The sequence below is a fragment of the Prosopis cineraria genome, unplaced genomic scaffold (assembly GCF_029017545.1).
Source record: "Prosopis cineraria cultivar Desert tree isolate PC_DT_omini unplaced genomic scaffold, ASM2901754v1 PC10, whole genome shotgun sequence".
In the NCBI taxonomy this organism is placed as follows: domain Eukaryota; kingdom Viridiplantae; phylum Streptophyta; class Magnoliopsida; order Fabales; family Fabaceae; genus Prosopis; species Prosopis cineraria.
This window is the reverse complement of record NW_026555341.1, coordinates 12,445,007-12,467,743: the sequence shown is the minus strand read 5'-3', so window position 1 is coordinate 12,467,743 and position 22,737 is coordinate 12,445,007. Positions and strand designations below refer to the sequence as shown.

The window sequence follows — 22,737 nt, the reverse complement described above, 5'->3', positions numbered from 1 at the left end:
AATAATATGAACAGAAATTAATATGGATAAATCAGATCAAAGTCATTTTCTTAAAAAATGTAAGAAAAAGGCCTTTCGTTAAAAGTTTAAAAAAGTCTATTATGAACAAAGAAAGAGAATTAAAATTTACACATTGATTTTTTTTCATAATTTTTGGTTTATATATATATATATATATATATATATATATATATACATACATATATATATATATATATATGTATGTATATTGATATAGATTGATATTATGAGGCAAAGGGAAAGTCAACTTGTCAAGACTTAGAGTAAAATTTATATTTGGATTAATGAATAAATAACTCTGAATTATTGCTCAAAAATCACCTTAAACCCTGAATTTTTAAAATATGCAAAATAAACTCTAAACTTTTAAATTTATAACAAAATAAACCATAATCGTTAATTTTTAACACCATTACTATCTACGCAGATATTGTTTAAAGTTTATTTTTTTATGAATTTAACTCTAACTGTTACAATACCCATGTTAATAGTAACGGTGTTAAAAAAGTTAACGGTCAGGATTTATTTTACTATAAATTTAAAAATTTAGGGTTTATTTTATATATTTTAAGAGTTCAGAGTCCTGAGTAATTTTCGAGTAAGAGTTCAGGCTCTTACATACCCATTAACCCTTTATATTTCAAGTTGGAGACTTGTACTTTTATGTTGTAGATTTTTGGAACATGGATTTTGATTTGGAATTATGGAGTAGTATTTACATTTTTTTTATGTGAAATTATGGAATATATTGATTTCTTAAAATGCTGTTTATTAGATCTTGATTCAGTGAATTTTTTTTTTTTTCACATATCATTATCCCTTGTAACTTGTTAGTACAATAATGCCCACATTACTACTTCGATCATGATTAAAGAAATTGCCAAAATGTGTGATTGTGTATGTAGTATATTGCATATTCAACCTAGCTAGTCTTCTTTTCTTTTTGACTAAAAATATTAAAACTCTAAAATCTGTATCTACATCTCACACTCACCCCAACCAAGTTAGCCTCGGGTGAATCTCTCTACCCTACATTATTGCGTGGCCTTGATAATATTTAAACACTATATCAGAGTGGCAGCTTAATGGGAGGAATTTATTAGAGAAAATGCAATTATAGATGCCTATACTTTTAACATGTTTTGCTATTAATCTCCATATTTTTCTTGTTCTTAATCCTTTAGTCCGCCTACAACATTAGTTACTATAATTTGAAATATATCTCTATAAAGACTTAATTGTAGTTTATGTGTATATAGATTATATTATTTCTTGTATTAACATGTTAAAATTATGATGTGTTGAGTAAAAAATGAGCAGAAGTCATACAAAAAAAAAAACCAAAGGGGATTAAATCAAAATCGTTAAACAAGCGATGGGGGAAATTTCAGAGGAAAAAAGAATGAGACGACTATAGTAGAAAGGTTAGTACCCATTCTTCAAAATCTTTGTCCATTTTCTTCCTCAATCCCCTTTTATTTTTTCTCTTGTACTCATTTTTTATCAAACTCATCATAATTACCAAAACAATTATCGGAGTTTGTGTGCACCCCAACAAAGTTAAGTTCTTACTTCTTATCATTTTATTTAAAAATATAAAGATTACCATTAATTAAATTTAATGGACTACGGACAACAACCAAAAAAAAACAAAGCTTAAGGATCAATGCTTATATTTTGTTAATTTATTATAAACATCCAAGATATACTTAATATTTATTATATTATTTATTGTAATTTGGTAGTGTGATATTTTATTTGTTTTTTATACATATTTTATTTTTTAATTTTAAAGTAAATGTGTAAATATCACTTTTTTAATCATAAAATCATTTTTATTATTTTATTTTATTTTTAAATTTACCTCAAGGCATAGAAAATATTTTCATAACATAATTGCCTCTCTGTGTGTGTGTAGAGAGAGAGACAAAGGCAAGGGCTTATTTATTTGGAACAGTTTTTAGGTGGATAATTTTAAGACTTGTTTGCTTCAGAGTGTTTGGAAATAAAAATAACCCATGAAATAACTCCACCTTCATTAACATAGTAAAAAACATATAAAATATGTTATTATCCCAACACGTTTTCTAACAATACTACTTCATTTCTATTTGTAAAAAAAATATAACTTTTTACTTGTTTTTATATATAAGCAAAATTACATATATCAATAAACATTTATTACACATTTTTTAAATTGCACCTCATAATTTATATTAATAAAAAATAATTAATATATATTTATGTTGATTAATATAAAATATTTTAATTTAATTTTTTTATTTTCAAACATAATTATTATAGTTAATTTATTTTTTTTAATTGTGATATAATTTTTTTGTTTTATATATATAAAGACGGAGGAAGCATGTCACTATCAAGGGTTCGCTTTTAGGTGGATTTGTTAAGTTGGAGGATCGTTGTTGTTGTGTCCTTCCATTTACTTCGTTATATTTTTTATCTTTCTTCTTTGTTCCTGTAGGTCTCTTTTGGGTTTGTCTGTTTTCTTTTTGTTTTCTGCCTTTTCTTTTTGTTTATGGGCTTAGGATATTAGCTCACTAATATCAATATCTTAGGCTTTGTTGAATCGTTTTATGTTTTCATTAATGTAATTTGCTCTTTGACTAAAAAAACAAAAACAAAACGAACACAGTATGAAAATTTTTACTCCCATAAAGAAGAGACTGGTAAATACTCGGGAAAATTGTGGAAAAGGACTAAATAGGCAAATTAATTGGGGGAAAAGGACCAAATCCAAAATCTGCTATTTTCCTTCTCCAACCTGCATTTTATCTTCCATGGTCCTGCACTTTTGTTCTATGTGCCGCGAGTTAAGTCCTTTTTTCAATTAGTTTGTTTAATAGGTCCTTTTCTTCAATTTTCCCCTAAATAAACCTCACTTGATATTATTTTCTTCAAATATCTGCATCCAATAGTGTCACATATTTATCAAATGACCAAAATCATCTTCTGCATAAAATCAATAACAGTGACACATACTTTCATGCATAAAAAACAAAGCCAAGAGACTCTCATATCACACCATGAACAACCATACAATTCATAAAATGGGTCAAACACTCTTCTTAAGATGATTGGATCCTAACTTGCTAGATGTATAAAAGTAAGCTTCCTTTATATATATATATATATATATTCAGATAAATCACACCAAAGCAGATAAACTTTCGGTTCAAATCTAAAACACTAGAAGAACATAGAAACTTGAATAGAAAACCAATTACATGATAGGAACAATTATGTTATTCATTCACAAGGTAAACCTTCAAGGACTATCATGCCCGTGCCCGTGCCCGTGCCCGTGCCCTTGGCCGTGCCCGTGGCCTCTAAGACTTCCTTTTCCCCCATTCATCTCAAAGCCCTTCTCTTCACTGCCACCACGGCCACCGCCACTACCAAAGACAAGTGGCCTGGGTCCTCTGCCTCCGTAGCCGAGCCCACGCCCGCCAGGCCCATGCCCAGGTCCATTGGGTTTGGTGGTTGGGATTCTCTTGTCGAACCCAAGTTCAACATCACCCTCATTGGGTTGAAAAAGATGGTTTTGGTTCTGATTCTGGTCGTGATTATGATTCATGTTTTGCTGCTTGAAGGGCTTATGGCTATGACCACCACCATGGCTCTCGGGGCCGGGACGGCGGCGGCTGCAGAGGCGACCGAGAAAGCAAGCAATGAGAGAAATGACTAAAATGACAGCGAGGACAATGAAAACTGCCCCAAAAGATCCATTGGAATGATGGGAAGGTGGCTGGTTTGTGACACTGATGGGGTACACCTGAACTGGCTGCTGAGGCTGTGCCTGAAAGGACATGTTCTGTTCCGTGAGAAGAACACAAGTCGAGAGAAGAAGGAGGGGAAGCAGCTAGTGAGGATGTGGAAGGAAGAGGAAGGATCAATTTGGGTATAAGTTTGTGAAGTGGTTTGTTCTTTGAGTGCAGAGAAAGGGAACTATGGAATGGTTAAGTGGTGAAGCAATCCCAAGTAGATTGAGTTGATTTGATTTACCTTGTGAGAAGAGGTTAAGTACTTCAAATAAGTAGCTCAACAAACACCTAATGCGAGAGGCTTTCTTCTGTAAAGAGACAACCCAAGTAAAAGTACATATTCTGTGTGTTACTTTACACAAGAAGAAGAGAGTAAGATTGAGTTTTCTTTTCGGAGCTTTTGTTACGTACACATTATATACTGTAGTTTTTAATCATGGGAATGTGATAGATAGGCTCTTTTGGATTTATTTCAAAGAAAATAAATATGTCATGTGGCAATTGATTGCTTCATCTGATAAGGCTATTCACTGTATGGTTAAGTCTCTGCGTGTAGCAACACTCAACTTGGAGTCAAGCATTGCTTCTCTCCACCCCCAAAAAAAAAAAAAAAAGCTCTTAAGCGTTACTCCGACTTGGCTGACATCAATTCAACTATAACCAATTGGAGTGAAAATAGGATTTTACAGTGGTTAGAAATTATTATGGCAGTTAAAAAATTGGTGTGGTTACCCGCAGTACACTGGCTTTACATTATGGGTGAGGGACAAGAACTCTCATTCTCATTCAGTAAACTGATACTTAGTAATTTGATTTTCGAAAACAAACCTAATTGAAAAGGATTTGTCCTTTGTAGACTATCTATTTTGAGGGAGATTTAGTTTCTATTATGATGGGCGAAAGATGATTTTAATCTCACCAAATATATATATTTGTAAAAGTTTTTGTTCCTAGTTTGTGAAAAATTTGGGGAAGATGTTAATAGAAAGTGTATAACATTAGAGCTGGTAATTTAGATAAAGTGAGGTTGTTTAAACAGGGCTCAATCCATGCTAGACTTATTTATATTATATTTAAAATACTTAAACATATAAAAAAGTTCATGTAAACAAACTTGACCTTAACACATCAAACTTTTAAATTTATTTGGGCTAGTTTAAATATCCGAATTGTTAAATATTATTTTATTAGCCAATTTCAATTTTTATGTTAAAAAATTAATATTTTTCAAATTTTATCTAGTTTTAATTTTATTTTATTAATAAAAAAATCTGAGTATTCAAACTAAATTCATTGAGGTTCGGATTTGGCTTAGATTCTTCAGGCTTATTCATGTGCCCAAATTACCAGCTATTTATAATACAATTAAATTTAAGATGGGTATTTAGTGCACTTTTAATCAGGCTTATGGTTTCCTTTTTGCCTTTTTTTTTTTTGGCGAATGGGGAGGGAATATGGGAGAGAAACGTTGAGTTAATGGGCTTGGAACTAACTGATTAGCTTCATGATTTTAAATAATACCAAAAGGACCATGAAACGCTGATTGACAAGGGCAAGCCCCTTTATTCATTTTGGTTTAATTTTTTGTTGCTTTTTGTTTTAATTTATTGTTATTTTGATCGATAACGAAGAATAAAAGCAGAGAAGCGACAACACTCCAACAAGGAACGAACGAAGATTCCCAATTATGGTTCATGCATAAGGTACGTCACCTCGAAAGTTGTTGAATTTTGTGTTCGTACTTCCCTCTAAATAGCAACTATCAATTATTTATATTTAATTTTTTTTTTCATGAGTTTGGAATTTGACATGATATGGGATTTTATTTTTTATTTTTTAAAAAATTCTAATATTTTCGGTTACTACACATATAAGAGTTAAAAGTCTTTTTTAAATTTTTTTATTCTTTTTTGTCATTTCTTAATTAACTAATAGCTAAAGTTAATTTTTGTTAAAAGTATAGGTTAGAGTGTGCTATTTTTAAAAATTGAAAAAATAATTTTTATTGTAAATAAATTTAAGGTCTATGATGTTACTAAATCTAAAATTTATGAAATTATTTATTTGTTTACTTTATTATACATGCAACTAGAATGGAGCAGACAATTAGAGTTAAATTTTATCCACTATATATGAAATTAAAACATAAATTTAACATTCTCAAAAGAAGAAATCTCACATCATATAATCATGTCAAAAAAATGCGTGCATAATCATAAAATATTATTCATTGAGAATCTTGATAAACTATCTTTTGTTTAATAAAAAGGAGGGAGAATTACACTTAGGACCTTCAAAAATAAAGTAATACCATTGCATGCTCTTTCAATTATGAAATAATTGTTTAGGCCAAGGGCTCTTTTTATGAATAAGATTTCTGCTAAAAAGACAAAAATAGCCCTAACACAAGTATGTGTTTACATATTTATAACAATAGGTTTACATACTCACTAATTGTGAACATAAATATATATATATATATATATATAAGTATATGGTTATAAATATGTGAAGTTATAATTATAAATATGTGAAATTATTTCTGAAAATATTTGAACCTATGCTATTAGCGTATAAGTGAACACGTAAACTTGTTATTGTGAATATTTGAACTTTTATTTATGAATAAGTGAACATTTGATAGTAAATATATGAACTTATACTTCAAAGTTAGGGTATTTTAGTATTTTCAGTGAAAATTTTATTTGTAAAGAGGGTTATTGGGCCTGAATGACTATTTCAAAATTGAAAAGTCTGCAGTATAACTATTTTGCTTATGAAGGCTTCAAATGCGATTCTCCTCAAAAAGAGGCCTGAGAATAAAGAGCAAAGAAAGTTAAATTCACACGAGTGTCATGGCTCTTCTCACTTTTGTTCGTTCTATTATTTAATTGTTATTTGTTTTCATGAGCTTTAATATTCCATGTCAGATCCAAATTAATTTTGTCAATAGCTTATGGATATTTTTTTTTTAAACATGTCTTTCACCAAAAGTTTAATCACTACTTTATATCTAAAATTCAGACTCGAGATCTTTAATTAAATTGTCTCTTACTCATTGATTCAAGCACGAGATGTTCTTGTTAACTTTTTGGTAATGTATTGTTATTTTGTTAAATGTGAAGGGAAGTTATTAAAAGCACAAATACTGAAACAACCCAAGAAGGCACGAAGATTCCTCGGAAACGTGAGAATAATTTTTTGCTCGTGCTACTCCACATTAATAATTTCTTTTTTTGGTTCATGGTATATACATTCCAATTAATTATTTTTAAACAAAATACAAGTATACAACGTCCCTTTTACTTTTTTATATAAAAATAAAATAAAATTTTTGATTATTATAATAATATTTAAATTTTAAATTTTAAATACTTTAATATATATTATCACCCTAGATTGAGACTAATTTTATTTCAACTATGTTACCGAGCAAAAATAGATTACCTGCTCCATTTTTATATAGTCCTTTTGTTTAAGTTGGATGACACAAACACACACATGTATTGCTCACTTCCATATTAAAATTTTAAAATGATAATCTAATAGTAAATTGATTATTTATTTATTTTTAACCAGAAAATTGATTAATTTATTTAGTCTGAGATATTTTGTTTTAAAAAAGTAGAAGGAACATCGTATAAGTTGACGATGGACAATTTTGGGCCGAACTTGAGGCCTCTTTGAATTGATCAAACTTCTACGATATTTGGAAACAATTGGCTTAGTCACAAGATGGCTACCGAAGCAAAACATGGATATTTTCAGTTTTATTTTGTCTAAAATAAATAAATGAAACGAATACAAATATAATTATATAAAATTTCAGATTTATTAGTTACTTTCTGGTACAACACGTCCTCTATTTATAGACGTAGGTTTTTTTTATTGGAGAATTTGAAGGATAAGGAATGTGATTTAATTATTGATAGATTTAAAAAATTGAAACTTCAGTTTGGTTTAAAAAAATTGAAGTAAAAATAATTTTAATGATAAAAAGATTAAAGTAGCGTTCATTTATTAATTTTTTTGAGATGCAAAATTATTAATTATTAATTTTTTACTTCACTTATTAATTTACCAATGCGAGTTATAAATTGTATCAGTTATCAAACAAGCAGGAACATCAATTGTTAATCTAAAAACTTTATTTATTAATTTACTAACAGTAGTTGTAAATTACAAGACCTGTCAATAATATACAATGAGTGTTAGTAAATTAACAAGTAATGTTAGCAATTTAACAATTGATGTTGCAACTTGTAATTGAACAACTGATGTTTAAGTCTTGTATAATTATTGATAGGTCAATTTATGTAATTTATACATTATATTAGTAAATCAACAAGTTAAGTAAAAAAATTATTAACTAATGATTCTGTACCTTAAACAAAATTAACAAGTGAAGAATAATTCAGTCTTTTCACCATTAAAATTATTTCTACTCCACTCCTTTTAAATTGAATTGAAATTTCAAAAAAAAATTAAAAACTACTAATAATTAAGTCATATCCTTATCTTTTTTAAAAGTGTGGTAGGAAGTCATGGATTCTTATTATAATTTTAAGTTGTTAGTGCCTATTTCTTTTGTGAACCCATTTTATAATTTTTAACTCATTTGATATATTATAGTAAATTGATTTGATAGATTAAACACGCTGTATAACAAATTTGATTAGAAACACTATTTTTGATTCTTATATTTTACTTGAGTTTTGATTTAAATTCTTTTATATATATATATATATATATATATATTTTAGGTCTCTATATTTTTTTCATCTACAATATTAATTTCTCTATTTTTAAAGGGATGTTAATATAGCACAACCAACGTTGAGATTGCTAACATGTTCAAAGATTCTATCAAGCTTGTGCTAATGTGTTTAACTAGTAATTTTTAAAATCCAAAAAAAATTTAAAAAAAAGTTGTACTAGATACAAAAATTGACTTGGAATTAAAAAGAAAATATCAACCACTCCCAGTCAGCTTTCTTTCGTCTGAGAACAAAAACTTTTCATATAAAAAAATAACAATGTAATGAAAACAATGGACTGAATTAAATATGAATATATTATGAAAATAAGAAGACAGAGAAAAAGAAAAGAGAATAGCAAGGTAAGAAGGATTGAGAGAGAAAATAATAGAGTATAATTCATTTATTTGGATATCCAATATTTTTATACATGACCTCTATTTATAAACTTTCAACTATTGAAACCTAACCTTAATGTTGCAAATGAATAAAGAAGGACATAACAACATAATATGTTACTTTGGAGGTTATAAGGCATTAACCTTGAGAAACTCCTTCTAAGTCATTTATTGGGAGGTTATGGGAGATGAAGAATCTTAAGTATTAGGAGTTATGGGCATCCACTCATAATATTTCCCCTTGGATGTTCATACAAAATATTGGCCTCATTAAAATCTTATTAAAAAAAACTTAATGGGATAAAAACTTAGTGAAGAAAACGAGTATACAATATTTTTAATCACTCGTTAAAATTGCCTTATTAAAAATATTTTTAGGAAAACCCAGTAGAACAAAACCTTAAAAGGGAAAAAAGAGGACAATATGATATTTACTCCTCATAATCTCTCCTTGATAATAATATTACTTCACTCGCCCTGGTGACGCCATCACTTTATGTCTCTAAATCTGCGCATTCCAATATCATACATTAACTTTTCAAATGTCAAAGTTGGTAGTGTCTTAGTAAACAAATATGAAAAATTGCCACATGACCGAATTTGATAAACATCTATATCACCGCCATTCAAAAGGTCATGAGTGAAAAAGAATTTTAGATAAATATGTTTTGTTTTATCTCCTTTAATGTATCCTCCTTTCAATTGAGCTATGTACGATGTATTACTTCCATATAATATTTTTGAAATCTTTTTTCCAACAATAAACTATACATCTTTTAGATATGATGGATCACTGATCTTAACCAAACACATTCTCTACTTGTTTCGTGAATTGCAATTATTTCTACATGATTTAATGAGGTAGCAGCTAAAGTTTGTTTTGTTGAACACCAAGATATTTTTGTACCCCCACAAGTAAACAAATATTCAGTTTGTGATCTATCTTTATGTGGATATGATCAAAATCATGTATTTGCATAACCAATAAGTTGTGATCCAAATTTATTAAAATAAAATAATCCCATATTCATTATCCATTAGAGATATTGAAATAAGTGTTTAACTCCATTTTAATGCCTTTTTGTTGGGGAAGAAATAAATCTTGCTAATAAATTTACAATAAATGCAATATTAGGTCTTATTAAATTAGCAAAATGCATCAGTGCACCTATAGCACTGAGATATGGTACTTTGGACCAAGAAGTTTTTCATCTTTCTATTGAGGGAAGAAAAATGATTTTTTTTATCATCGAAAGATCTTACAACCATCAGAATAGTTAATGAATGTGCTTTGTCCATATAAAATCGCTTTAATATTTTTTTAATATAAGTTGATTGATGAAGAAAAATTCCATTTGCTAAGTGTTGAATTTGTAAATCGAGGCAAAATTTTGTTCATCCTAGATCTTTCATTTTAATTTTTTTTTAAACAATCAACTGCCTTTTGGAGCTCTTTAAGAGTTTCAATTATTTTTAAATCATCTACACATACAGAAATTATAACAAACTCTTATCCATTTCTCTTTATAAAAACACATAAAAAAATTAGATCATTTTTATAACCTTCATTCAACTCTTCTATATTGTTTCAATCCATACAAAGATTTATGCAAATTGATTGCATATTTTTCTCAAAAATCTTTATATGCTTCTGGCAATTTAAATCCTTCAAGGATTTTCATATATATATATTTTTGTATCTTAAGAGCCATATAAATAGGCTATAATAACATCCATTAGGCCCCATATCAAGTTTTTTATGTACTGTCAAATAATTAGATATTTTAAAGTGATTACATCCACCATAGAAGAATATGTTTCTTTATAATCAATACTAAGTTTTTGTAAAAATCCTTACGCTATAGGTCGTGATTTATATCTAACAACTTTATTTATTTTTTTCCATTTCATTTTCACAAAAATACTCATCTATATCCAACTAACTCTACACTATTAGGTATTAGGACTACAAGTCCAAAAATTTCACATTTTGAAAGTGAATTTAACTTTGCTTGAATTGCATCTTTTCATTTTGGCCAATCATTTTTATGTCTACATTCTTCAACCCATTTCGATTCTAGATCCTTATTTTAATTCATTATTTCCACAGCAACATTATATGAAAATATGTCATCAACAACTATATGTTTCTATTCCATCTTTTCCCATGATGATATAATTTATCGAGATCTTGTCATTATCTTCAGGTACTCAGACCTCTTTTGTTTCTCCAAAATGGAAATCATCAAAACATGCTGTGAATAAATCTCTAATTAATGGTTCCAAATACTTGATTATAGAGCAAGATTCAAAATTAACATACATTCCTAACCTTCTTTGAGATCCCATCTTTATGCGTTGTGGTGGAGCAAGAGGAGCAAACACCGCACATCTAAAAATTTTAAGATAGAAAATATTTCGCTCCTGACCAAAAGCCAATTTGTAAGGGAAAAATTTATGATAACTTGTTAGCTTAATGCACATAAGTGCTATTGCATGTAAAATCGCATGTCCTTATGTAGAAATAAGAAGTTTTGTCCTTAAGAGCATTGTTCTAACTATCAATTGGAGGCATTTAATGAATGATTTTGGCATACCATTTTGAGCATGGACATAAACAACATATTTTTCAACTATTATTTCAATTGATATGTAATAATCATCAAAAATTTACAATAAAAATTCACTTGCATTAGCAAGACGAATTGTCTTAATTACATAATCTAAAAATTGTGTTCTTAATTGAACTATTTGGGCAAGTAATCTAGCAAATGCTAAATTACGTCTTGATAACAAATACAAATATGACCATCTTGTAAATGCATATATTAAAACCATAAAAATTTTAAATGGTCTACATGATGGATTGATAGGTTCACATATATCCCCTTAGATACGTTCAAGAAAAGTATGGGATTTAATTCTTACTTTTGTAATTAAAGGTCTTTTAATTAATTTTTCTTGAGAACAAACAGCACGAGGAAAATTCTTAAATTGAATAATCTTCTAGTTCTTCAGTGGATGTCTATGTGAATTTTCAACAATTCTTTGCAGCATAGTTGAGTCGGGATGGCCTAACCGGTCATGCCAAACGATAAATATATCTTAATTGGTAAACTTATTGCATTTATTTCAACTATACTAATAGTAGTATAGCACAAACTAGAAGATAATGTGGATAATTTTTTTTAGGACGCATTTCTTTTCAGATCTAAAATCTGCAATATACAGATATTCAACATCTTTCTCATTTGTACTCTTAAAATGATACCCATTTCAGCAAATGTCTTTAAAAATTGATAAATTTCTTTAAGACTTAGATAAATATAAGGCGTTATCTATACTAATTTTTATTCTTTTGGGTAATATTATAATTGCTCTTTCGGAGCCATCAATTAATTTAGTATTACTTGTTATGGTATTGACACTTTTATCTCTTATTGTTAAATTAGTAAAATATTTTTTATTTTTAAGTATGGTGTGAGTTGTAGCACTATCCACGAGAAATATATTTTCATTCTTGTGTCCAATAAAAGAAAAAAAATATCCATATTCTTCAACAAAAGAAAAAAATGTATTAAAATAAATATTTAATAAAATGAAATTTATTTCAAGAAATAATGCTTTTATTACAAGAAGACAAGAAAGCTAAATAAAACATAATCTGAAAACACAATCTAAATTATTCTAATTATTTTTCAACCAAACTTATCTAATCTTGATTTTTCAAATAAATCAACCACCTCTAAGTGTGTCATAGCATCAAAGCCATTAATATCATCCAACTCATTGATATCATTATTTTTGTATGCAAAATTTGCCTTAACATCATTATTTTGAAAAGTGAACTTTGATTCTATATTATTTGAATTTATTTTGATGGAGGCTTGATAAAACTTTGTTAGATGCTTGGGCATACAATAGGCACGTGATCAATGCCCCTTCATATCACATCAGTAACATTGATTTTCAATAGTTTTTGAAGGACCGTTCTTATTTCTTTTTTGCCCTTCATTATTTTTCTTCTTTTGGTTGGTATTAGGATTATAATTAGTACCACTACCATCATGATAACGGTAGCTAGCATGTCCCTTTCCAAGACCACATCCATGGTTGCGACCGCGACCATGACCATGGTAATTATTACTTATAGTCACATTCGCTTCAAGGAATGGAGTTGATTCAGCAGGACGAATTTCATAATTTTTCATCAGTAACTCATTATTTTGTTTAGCTACAAGAAGATATGAAATTAATTCAGAATAGTTTTTAAAACCTTTTTCACGATATTGTTGCTACAGGTATAATCTCTCCTAATATCCACCTGACATTAGAAGGGGTTAATCAAATCACCATATTTACAAACCAACAAACTGTATTCCAAATCTCATTTGAAAAACTTGGGACCCAAGACTTATTTTGCCAATCATCATAATCATTTGAAATACTGTACACAATAATCATTGCATAGCGGAAGACTAATTCTTACATTTATCACAATCAATGCATGCCTTTAAAACAAAGAAATAAGGTCTGAAAATAAGAGATGTGCCGCAACATATGGCACAGCCACGTTCAGCCTACTCTGTGCCATTAACCGTGACATGGCACGTATGCCCTACGGTGTACATAAAAGCAAAATCTACTGTCAAATGACAGTTTGCAAGGCGAACCTCTAACGTGCGCAATTTCCGCATACGAGATCCGATTGGAGTAATTCAAGCACCTACACGAAGCTCATTTCATAAGCTAGCTAATGAAATAAGCTTGGACACAATCCAATAATCTAATCAAAATTTGAATACTTGGGGTGTAAAAAGCTATTTTTTCAATAAATTTATGGCACCCAAGCACTCAAATCACTCACATTGTCTCATTAAATTATTCTAGATCTTGAACCAAGTTCAAAAGGATCTTATTCACTTGATTGACCACAATTTATATCATACACACATATACATCAAGAATTGGCTACTCAACAGCCTAACTTCACTTCAGGCAACTTTTTATAACTTTACTCAAAAATACTAGTTTGATCATATTCTCCACAATTTCATTACTAATGCACATATATCCACATTCACTTCTAAAGCTTAGCCTCTACTATTCATTTCACCATATATTCACATATATGGCTAAGATTTACAAAGTCACCACAAATCTCAACAAGTCATTACTATGCACATGTACATAAGTCTTATGGCAACTTATTATACGTATACAAAAGAAAAGTTCATTACACAAACTTCACTTTCACACAGCTTTCACAACTTTAAGTCAGTCTTGTGTCTTTTCCTTTACTCAGCTCACTAACTTGACCTATAAAAATGTAACCATGGGAGTGAGATAAATATCTCAGTAACAGAATAACTCACTACTACTGATTATTACATGCAACCATAAGCAAGTGTTACATAATATATATATATATATATATAGTTAAACATATTATATAATACGGGTTTCACTTCAAATTACATCAATATAGTATTTCACACATATATATATATATATAGTTAAACATATTATATAATACAAGTTTCACTGCAAATTACATCAATATAGTATTTTACATTTTCACAACTATACTCACCACTATTCACCACTTATAACATGATCATTACCATCCAAACCTTTGAATCACCCTGACTGAAATATGCTCACCTCAGATCAATGTACATACTCATTAGCCCTAAACACACCTTCAATAGTAGAATCACTCGACCAAAGGTGTTCTAACACACTTTTCAGACTATGATTTCTCCTCATTTCACATAATGGGTTGTCATTGGCTCAAACACCGCATTACAAATGCTAAGGGGCACAAATCACCAACACCGCACCTTAATAGACATTAAAGAGATAATCTTCAATACCACACCTCAAAAGGTAATAAGGAGATACAATTCTCTAATCCCGCACCCCGTCGAGTACTAAAGAAAATAATGTCATATGATCTTTCACTACTTCTCCTTACGGGTAAACTCACACCCTTATGATCATGCTTTTGTATAAATAACATATTCTCATATAAACTCATATATATACACACACATGTAGAAAATGTTATATCATGCAAATTCGTAAACTCTAATCTTCAGAAATCAATTTCATGCAAGACAACTCATTTGGCAAAAATGCATATTCTAAAACTCTCCTTATGCAACAATACCCATACTTTTAAATAGTTACAATAGACAATCAAATGGAGAAAGTTATTCGGTTATCTCAACCCATCTAGACCTTATCTTAACTACTTACTTTATTTTCAAGTAAAATTACATTTTCTAGACCTTTGGCAATTAGGTGAATTTCAGTATCTAGCACCCATGACAGATAATTCTTTCCTATAATATCAAGAGCCATAAATTTAAGTTTGATAAGATTGTCATGATTCAAACTAAAATAATAATAACAATAAGAATTATGACAAAATTAATAAATAAAGCATAATAAATAAATATTATAGTAAAAAAATCCTTCACACACACACACACACTAAAATGATTAATAACAACAAAAAGATTATAGAATATAATTCATAATAAGGCACAAGATAAAAAAAAACACAAATATAAACAACCCAACTTATTAAACAATAAAGCATAATAAAGATAAAGAAATGCAATAAAGTAAATAAATTGATCGATAGATCAAACAATTCATATGATATTAACAAATAAAATAAATTATATTAATAACATAAATTGATCAATATAAACACAAACACACACAAAAACAAACAAACATAGAATGTATAATATGTATATATATGGTATTAATTTAATGGAGGACTAAAAAAACGACATCAAATACATAAACATAAATAAAGAAAAATAAATATATCAATTTTGATAAAAATATAGAACAACAAATAATAAAAATAAAGCAATGAATGGTTAATGAGACTTGATTAAATTGAATCACTAATCACATAATTATTTTTAAATGAATAAAATGGAGAAATGTAAAATCACTTTGTAACTTAAAAAAAAAAGGAAAGGGATAGGAAAATAAAACAATAAAATATAATGAACATTAATAGAACAATGATATAAAATATAATTATATGTATAAGATAAGAACACATTAATCTAGCTAAAATCTTATACCTTATTTTCAGAGCCAATTTGTGCTGATATTGTATTATGAAAATAAGAAGAAAGAGAGGAAGAAAAGAGAATAACAAGGCAAGAAAAATTGGGAGAAAAAATAATCGAGTATAGGTCATTCACTTGAGTACTCAATTCTTTTTGCGTGACCTTTATTTATAGGCCTTTAACTATTCAAACCTAACCTTAATATTATAAATGAATAAAGAAGAATATAATAACATAGTATGTAACCTTTAAAAGTTATAAAGCATTAACCTTAAGAAACTCATTCTAAGTTATTCATTGAGAGGTTATGGGAGATAAAGAATCCTAAGCATTGGGAATTATGGGCATCTACTCATCTAATCATATAATATTCATAATAAAATCAAAGTTATTAATTTATTTTGTTTCTTTTCTAGTCTCCTATATTTCTTGGTTCCTTATATGTCTCCTCTTATTGGAAATAATATTATTTTAGGCATAGTTGGCATTAAATATAGACACCTCTTTTAATGGATACTTGAACTCTAGTTCACTATATTGTGAAATACTAGCATATTCTGCTAAACCCAATCCTTATTGAATAAAATAATAATCACAAGTACTATGAAATAATAATAAATGAAAATGAAAGGAAACTAGTTGTTCCCATGAATGTTAAGAATATGGATTGAGTTATATGGATTAGCACAAATAGTATATTATAAGGGTTAAGTCAGGTTGAAAAAATATTAACCAATATTAAAATGGATCTTTTATGGCCTGGACCAAGTATTAGTTACCCAAATGGGTTAACCCTGATAGGTTAGCGTTAGCTTATTCAATCCATATTTTTTAAAAAAATAAAAAAATTGAAAAAAATGGAGGGAGTTTTAGCACCAAGATCCAACAAGACAAGTAGATTTTGAAATAAATCATGATAAAATTGATCAATTTCATATATTTATGATATAATTTTTTTTATTTATATAAAATATCATAATAGAACTTCTCATTAAAATATTTTTAAAAAATAATAAATGGGTTGGTGAGTTGGCCCATTTGACCCACCAACTCACAAAGGTTGAGTTAGAATTTTTTTAAAAATTATATAAAAATAAATTAAATTTAACTCAATTTATATTTTTTTAACTTATACTCCTTTCGTTAAAAAATGTAAGGCGTTTTTTGAGGAGTTGAATATTTAAAAATGTAAAGCATTTTTAGTTTTTTGATGCATAATCATTGCTTTTTTTTAAAAGTGCCTCTATTGATGAATGACTTTATATTTATTGTAATTTGTTTAATAGAGATAAATATAAAAAGATAAAATTAATTTAAAAGTAAGTAATTATTTTATTGAGAGATGAGATTTAATTAAAATATTTTATATTTTTAAATAGATGGAGTATAGGTTAATTCATATCATTCAAGTTGACTTATATTTCTAATTTCACCAGTAACAGCGCTTCTTTCTTTGCCTGAAAGAAATCTCGAGTTCAAAAATACCTTAACGAAGTGGTTTTGCATATTTGTCTTGTTTAGAATCGAAGGTGAAGTTTACACATTACGTACAGATAGGGTGCACTGCACATACCCTTTCCACGCCATGCACCTCATGGTGTCGTCTGTTGTGGAAACTTGGAATCCGGCTTCGGTGCTGCTGAGCACCATCATCCAGAAAGATCCGAGATTTTTTTCAATTTTAATTTTAATTTTAATTTTTATAAAAATAAAACTTATAAATTTTTTTAATAAATATATTCATCATCAATCTAGATAGTATTAGTATTAATTCAATCTAAGCCTTTAAATAGTTTAATTTAATATTATAATTTTCATAAACTAACAATCTAAATATATTCGGGATAAGACAGATTTCATATTAAATTTTTTAATAATTTTTTATTTTAATAAAACTAAAATAAAAATTTTAAATCTAAACCTTGAAATAAAAATTTAATATTGAATTTGAATTGTTCAGAATATATCTAGATGATCAATTTATGAAAATTATAATATTAAATTGAACCATTCAAATTAAATCAGTATCATCCAGATTGATGATAAATATAGTTATAAAAAATTATAAATTTTACTTTTATAAAATTAAAATTAAAATTAAAATTAAAATTAAAAAAATGTGGACCAGATCTTCGTGAGTGATGAGCACCTTGCTAAGCACCGGATTCGGAAACTTGCTAGCGTCGAATTCATTCAACATCATGTGCTGACGTAATATTCAAATTATTGCAAGTTTTTTTTTCCTAATTAAAACTGAAACACACATTACAAATCAAAACAGAGAACACACCATCAAATTCAAATTGAAGGGATCTCTCTTCATTTTCTCTTCAACATAATTTTAATTTAACATAGCATTTTTTTATTCACATTTTATTATTTTATTTAATATAATTTTAATTTAATTTATTGTTAAATTATTGTTGTAACGTAAATTAAATATGTTGTTAAAGTTTATTAAACGTTGTTGTTGTTAAAATTATAAATTTAAATCATTTAAATTATACAACAACAACAACAAACCTTTATCCCACTAGGTGGGATCGGCTACATGGAAAATCATTTAAATTATAATTAAAGTAATTCTTTTTTTGTTGAAGATTGTTGTATATTTTTTTTATTATAAGTATTTTTTTATTTTAATTGAATTTATTTAAATGAAATGAAATGTGGAATCTAAAAAAACAAAAGAAAAAAGAAAAGTTTAGTGCCGGACTATAGAACAAATTTGCTAATCGCACGGACCAAGTTTATGATAAAATGTGATGAAAAATGAAAGAGCTTGATTGCCCAGGACAAGACATTTCATGGGCAGGGCAAGACGGAGAATGATAGTTGTCGTCGTTTTATTGGATGAATGCCAAATGGGAATTGGAAAGAATGATAGTTGTCGTCGTTTTATTGGATGAATGCCAATGGGAATTGGAAAGAGAGAAATGCTTAATTATTTTTTGGACTCACTAAAATGCTTAATTGCTTCCTTGGTCACCAAGGAAATATCCAGATGTCGGAACGTTCCAGAAATTAGAGTGTGAGGAGAGAAAGGACAAATGCTGAAAATAATGCCTTGTCTTTGTCCTCAGATCCACCCTTTTTCTTTATAAATCAGCGATTCAGTGCGACTCTTCTTGTCCCAAGTTACTTTCAGTTCGGTGCTGTTAGTGTCAGGGGAGAGCTTCGAGGTTTCGCAGTGAGAAAAATGTCTGGTGTTGATAATATCGCCCACGATATTCGATCTGTCCTCTCTTCTTCGGAGAGGGACTATCTCCATCGGAACAACGGCGATCAGGTACTTATTTGGTTTTTTTTCATCTAATACTTTGACATGATTTCTACTTTTCATTTTCTCAAAAAAGTATCCTGCTCTGGCATTTGGAAAACTCGAACTGTGTGTTTCTTTATGAACCCGTCATAGGTCCATGAGGCTCCAGTGATATTTGAAGTTTTGATCAACAGCCTTAGCACTAGATTTATAGTCTTCTGAGTCGATTGGGTGTGAAATTTTCTATCTTCTTGCCTATACCTGCTGCCTGTCTGATTTGATCACTATCTCTCTGTATTTTCTGTCATGTTTGATTCGCGAATTTCTTTAAATAACGAAATATGTGAATTATGAGGAGCCATCATGTTCTTATGAGTTTTTGATATAAGATATACTCTGGGTTAGACTGTTCGAATAGGGAGCTGCTTCTGCTAAATCAAAATAATAAAAAGCGAAATGATTTTGAGTGTGAACTCTCAACTCTGATAGACTCAACAATTAGATACATTGTTTCATTGGAAATGATAGCTCATAGTTATTATTTTAAATGATTATGATCGTATTGATGAAGAATTGATAAAGTCTTTGCTGGACATATTCAGGTTAAAATTGAGAGTTTGAAAGGGAAGAAAGTTGGCTTATATTTTTCAGCATCTTGGTGCGGTCCTTGCAGACGATTCACCCCTACTTTGGTGGAGCTGTACAATGAAGGCTTTGGCAAAGGTGACTTTGAGATAATCTTTGTGTCGGCTGACCGAGATGAAGATGCTTTTAAAGACTACTTTTCCATGATGCCATGGCTTGCCATCCCCTTTTCTGATTCCGGCACGCGCAGCCACCTCAATGAATTGTTCCAGGTTCAGGGAATCCCCCACCTTATAATCCTTGATGAGAATGGAAAAGTCACCATTGAAGGTGGAGTCGAGGTTGTTCGTGAGTATGGAGTTGATGCATACCCTTTCACATCAGAAAGGATCAAAGAGCTCAAAGACCAAGAAGAGGAAGCCAAGAACAACCAGTCCTTGAGATCTCTTCTAGTATTCAAGTCACGTGACTTCGTTATATCTTCTGATGGAAATCAAGTAAGTTTCTAGAACTTTACTCTCTGCATATGACAGAACAGAGGTAGTGTTCCCTTTACTTATTACATCAAAGACCAACAAATCCTGGAAATGTAAATTTAGATTGTTTCTGTTTTAGCGTAAAATCTATATTAATGTTGGACAATACAGGACATGGTTTGAATTTCGCCTTACATTTACATGCAGATTCCTGTGTCCGAACTGGAGGGGAAGACAGTGGGTCTGTATTTCTCATGTTTTTCATACGGTCCATCTGCTGAGTTTACACAAAAGCTTGTGGAGGTTTATGGGAAGCTGAAAGAGAAGAGTGAGGACTTTGAGATTGTGCTGATATCCATTCATGATGATGAAGAATCGTTCCACCAAGGACTGAAAAATGTGCCCTGGTTGGCATTGCCGTATAAGGACAAGAGCTGTGAGAAGCTAGCTCGCCACTTTGAGCTGTCGACCTTACCCACTTTGGTTATTATTGGTCCGGATGGAAAAACCCTTCATTCAAACGTGGCTGAAGCCATTGAAGAGCATGGTGTTACTGCATACCCTTTTACTCCTGAGAAGTTTTCAGAGCTCACTGAGATAGAGAAGGCCAAAGAGGAAACTCAGACTCTCGAGTCCATTCTAGTTTCTGGGGATCTAAATTTCGTCTTGGGGAAAGATGGAGTCAAGGTATTTTTCTCGAAAACAATCGAACCTCACGTTTTTGTCCTGCTTCTTAGATTTGTATCAATATCTTGTGAGTAGTCGTCTTCATCGGCATGTCTTGGATATGCCAAAAATATTTTAAGACGCAAGATACATTTTTGTTTTGGAATTACAGGGAGATAAAGAAAAGTATGAGTTGAATGTCGATGTCTTTGAAGTTTTAATTTAGTTCTTTATGATGAAAGATTAGCATGTTTTACAATGCAGCTTTTGACTTGTTAGATCATATAAAACATGAAACTCTTTAGATAAAACGAAATTTTACAACTATTATCCTCATAACCTTTCCGCTGATTCTCGTATGTCTTCTGTCACAATTCTGTGATAATGAGTTAATGACAGTGGTTCTCCTCTTTTACAGATTCCAGTGTCAGATTTAGTGGCGAAGACAGTCCTCCTGTACTTCTCAGCTCACTGGTGCCCACCATGCCGTGCATTTCTTCCAAAGCTTGTGGAAGCATATGAGAATATCAAGGCCAGGGACAATGCACTTGAAGTTGTCTTCATCTCTAGTGACAGGGACGAAGCCTCGTTCAATGACTTCTTTGCTGGAATGCCATGGCTGGCTCTTCCCTTCGGTGACTCGAGGAAGTCATTCCTGAGTCGCAAATTCAAGGTGCCAGGCATCCCAATGCTGGTGGCCATCGGACCCAGTGGCCGGACCGTCACGAAAGAAGCGAGAGATCTCGTCATGCTCTATGGTGCTGAAGCTTATCCTTTCACCGAGGAAAGGGTGAAGGAACTTGAGGCAGCATCTGAAGAGATGGCAAAGGGGTGGCCTGAGAAGGTGACACACAAGTCTCATGATCATGAGCTTGTGTTGACTCGCAGGAGGATTTATTACTGTGATGGTTGTGACGAGGAGGGTCACTCGTGGTCATTCTACTGTGACCAATGTGACTTCGATCTCCATCCAAAATGTGCTCTGGAGGAAGAGAAACCTGGAGAAGTTACCAATGAAGAAGAGAGTAAAGAAGATGGGTGGGTTTGTGATGGAGAAGTCTGTTCAAAAGCCTGAAGAAGAGTGAAAGTGTGAAGACTGTTTGTTGTATCGAAGTTGTCTGAAGACTTCTTGTGTGGATTTCAAAACATGTGTAGTAGTAGTAATAGTAACAGTATGTTAGTTGTTCGAAAAAAATACTTTTTTATCGGGGGATAAAAAAATGGTCTAGTACAAGTCAAAGCCCGAAGGAAAAGAGGTGTTACAAAAATAGACGTCATGCTTGGCTTTAATCTTTTGCAGGGAAGAAGTTGACTTGCGTTTTTCGATTAAAAAAAAAATGGTCTTTCATACTCGTTCACTTTCCACGTTATGGTGTTGTGGAAACTTGGCTAGGCTTTAATTTATATCACACAACGAAGAAAAATCCAACACGCAGTGTATATGCAATGTAAAATTTTTCAGCAACAAATAGCAAGGCGGGGATACATATCAATCTGTTCTACTAATGATCAATATGACCAGGCGCAGAGTTGGGATTTATGTATGAAAGAGTTTGAGATTGAAATATATATATATATATATATGTATGTATATAATTTGTATAAATTTTGAAGGCGAGAAATATATAATATTTATATTGTAGTAAAAAAAAACTACTACATGACTTGTGCTATCTACACACGTTATGTC

The 22,737-nt window shown here is 30.0% G+C and overlaps 2 protein-coding genes across 2 annotated transcripts; one reads left to right on the top strand and one right to left on the bottom strand.

Annotated features, from left to right (window-relative positions):
- Positions 1 to 2,975: 2,975 nt before the first annotated feature.
- Positions 2,976 to 4,028, bottom strand: LOC129284622 (uncharacterized). Its single transcript, XM_054920147.1, has one exon. It carries the CDS (start codon positions 3,848 to 3,850, stop codon positions 3,308 to 3,310), a length of 543 nt encoding a protein of 180 aa, XP_054776122.1. The 5' UTR covers positions 3,851 to 4,028; the 3' UTR covers positions 2,976 to 3,307.
- Positions 4,029 to 19,085: 15,057 nt separating this feature from the next.
- Positions 19,086 to 22,337, top strand: LOC129322715 (probable nucleoredoxin 1). The gene is made up of 4 exons (XM_054969052.1): positions 19,086 to 19,347; positions 19,923 to 20,402; positions 20,589 to 21,068; positions 21,466 to 22,337. Exons 1-4 carry the CDS (start codon positions 19,258 to 19,260, stop codon positions 22,120 to 22,122), a joined length of 1,707 nt encoding a protein of 568 aa, XP_054825027.1. The 5' UTR covers positions 19,086 to 19,257; the 3' UTR covers positions 22,123 to 22,337.
- Positions 22,338 to 22,737: the final 400 nt, after the last annotated feature.

What these genes read in the sequence shown, in the direction of transcription:
- LOC129322715 (XM_054969052.1), top strand. Translation starts at nt 19,258, where the DNA reads ATGTCTGGTGTTGATAATATCGCCCACGATATTCGATCTGTCCTCTCT. An exon ending in TATCTTCTGATGGAAATCAA is followed by an intron (nt 20,403 to 20,588) that starts GTAAGTTTCTAG and finishes ATTTACATGCAG; the next exon opens with ATTCCTGTGTCCGAACTGGA. An exon ending in TGGGGAAAGATGGAGTCAAG is followed by an intron (nt 21,069 to 21,465) that starts GTATTTTTCTCG and finishes CCTCTTTTACAG; the next exon opens with ATTCCAGTGTCAGATTTAGT.
- LOC129284622 (XM_054920147.1), bottom strand. Translation starts at nt 3,850, where the DNA reads ATGTCCTTTCAGGCACAGCCTCAGCAGCCAGTTCAGGTGTACCCCATC.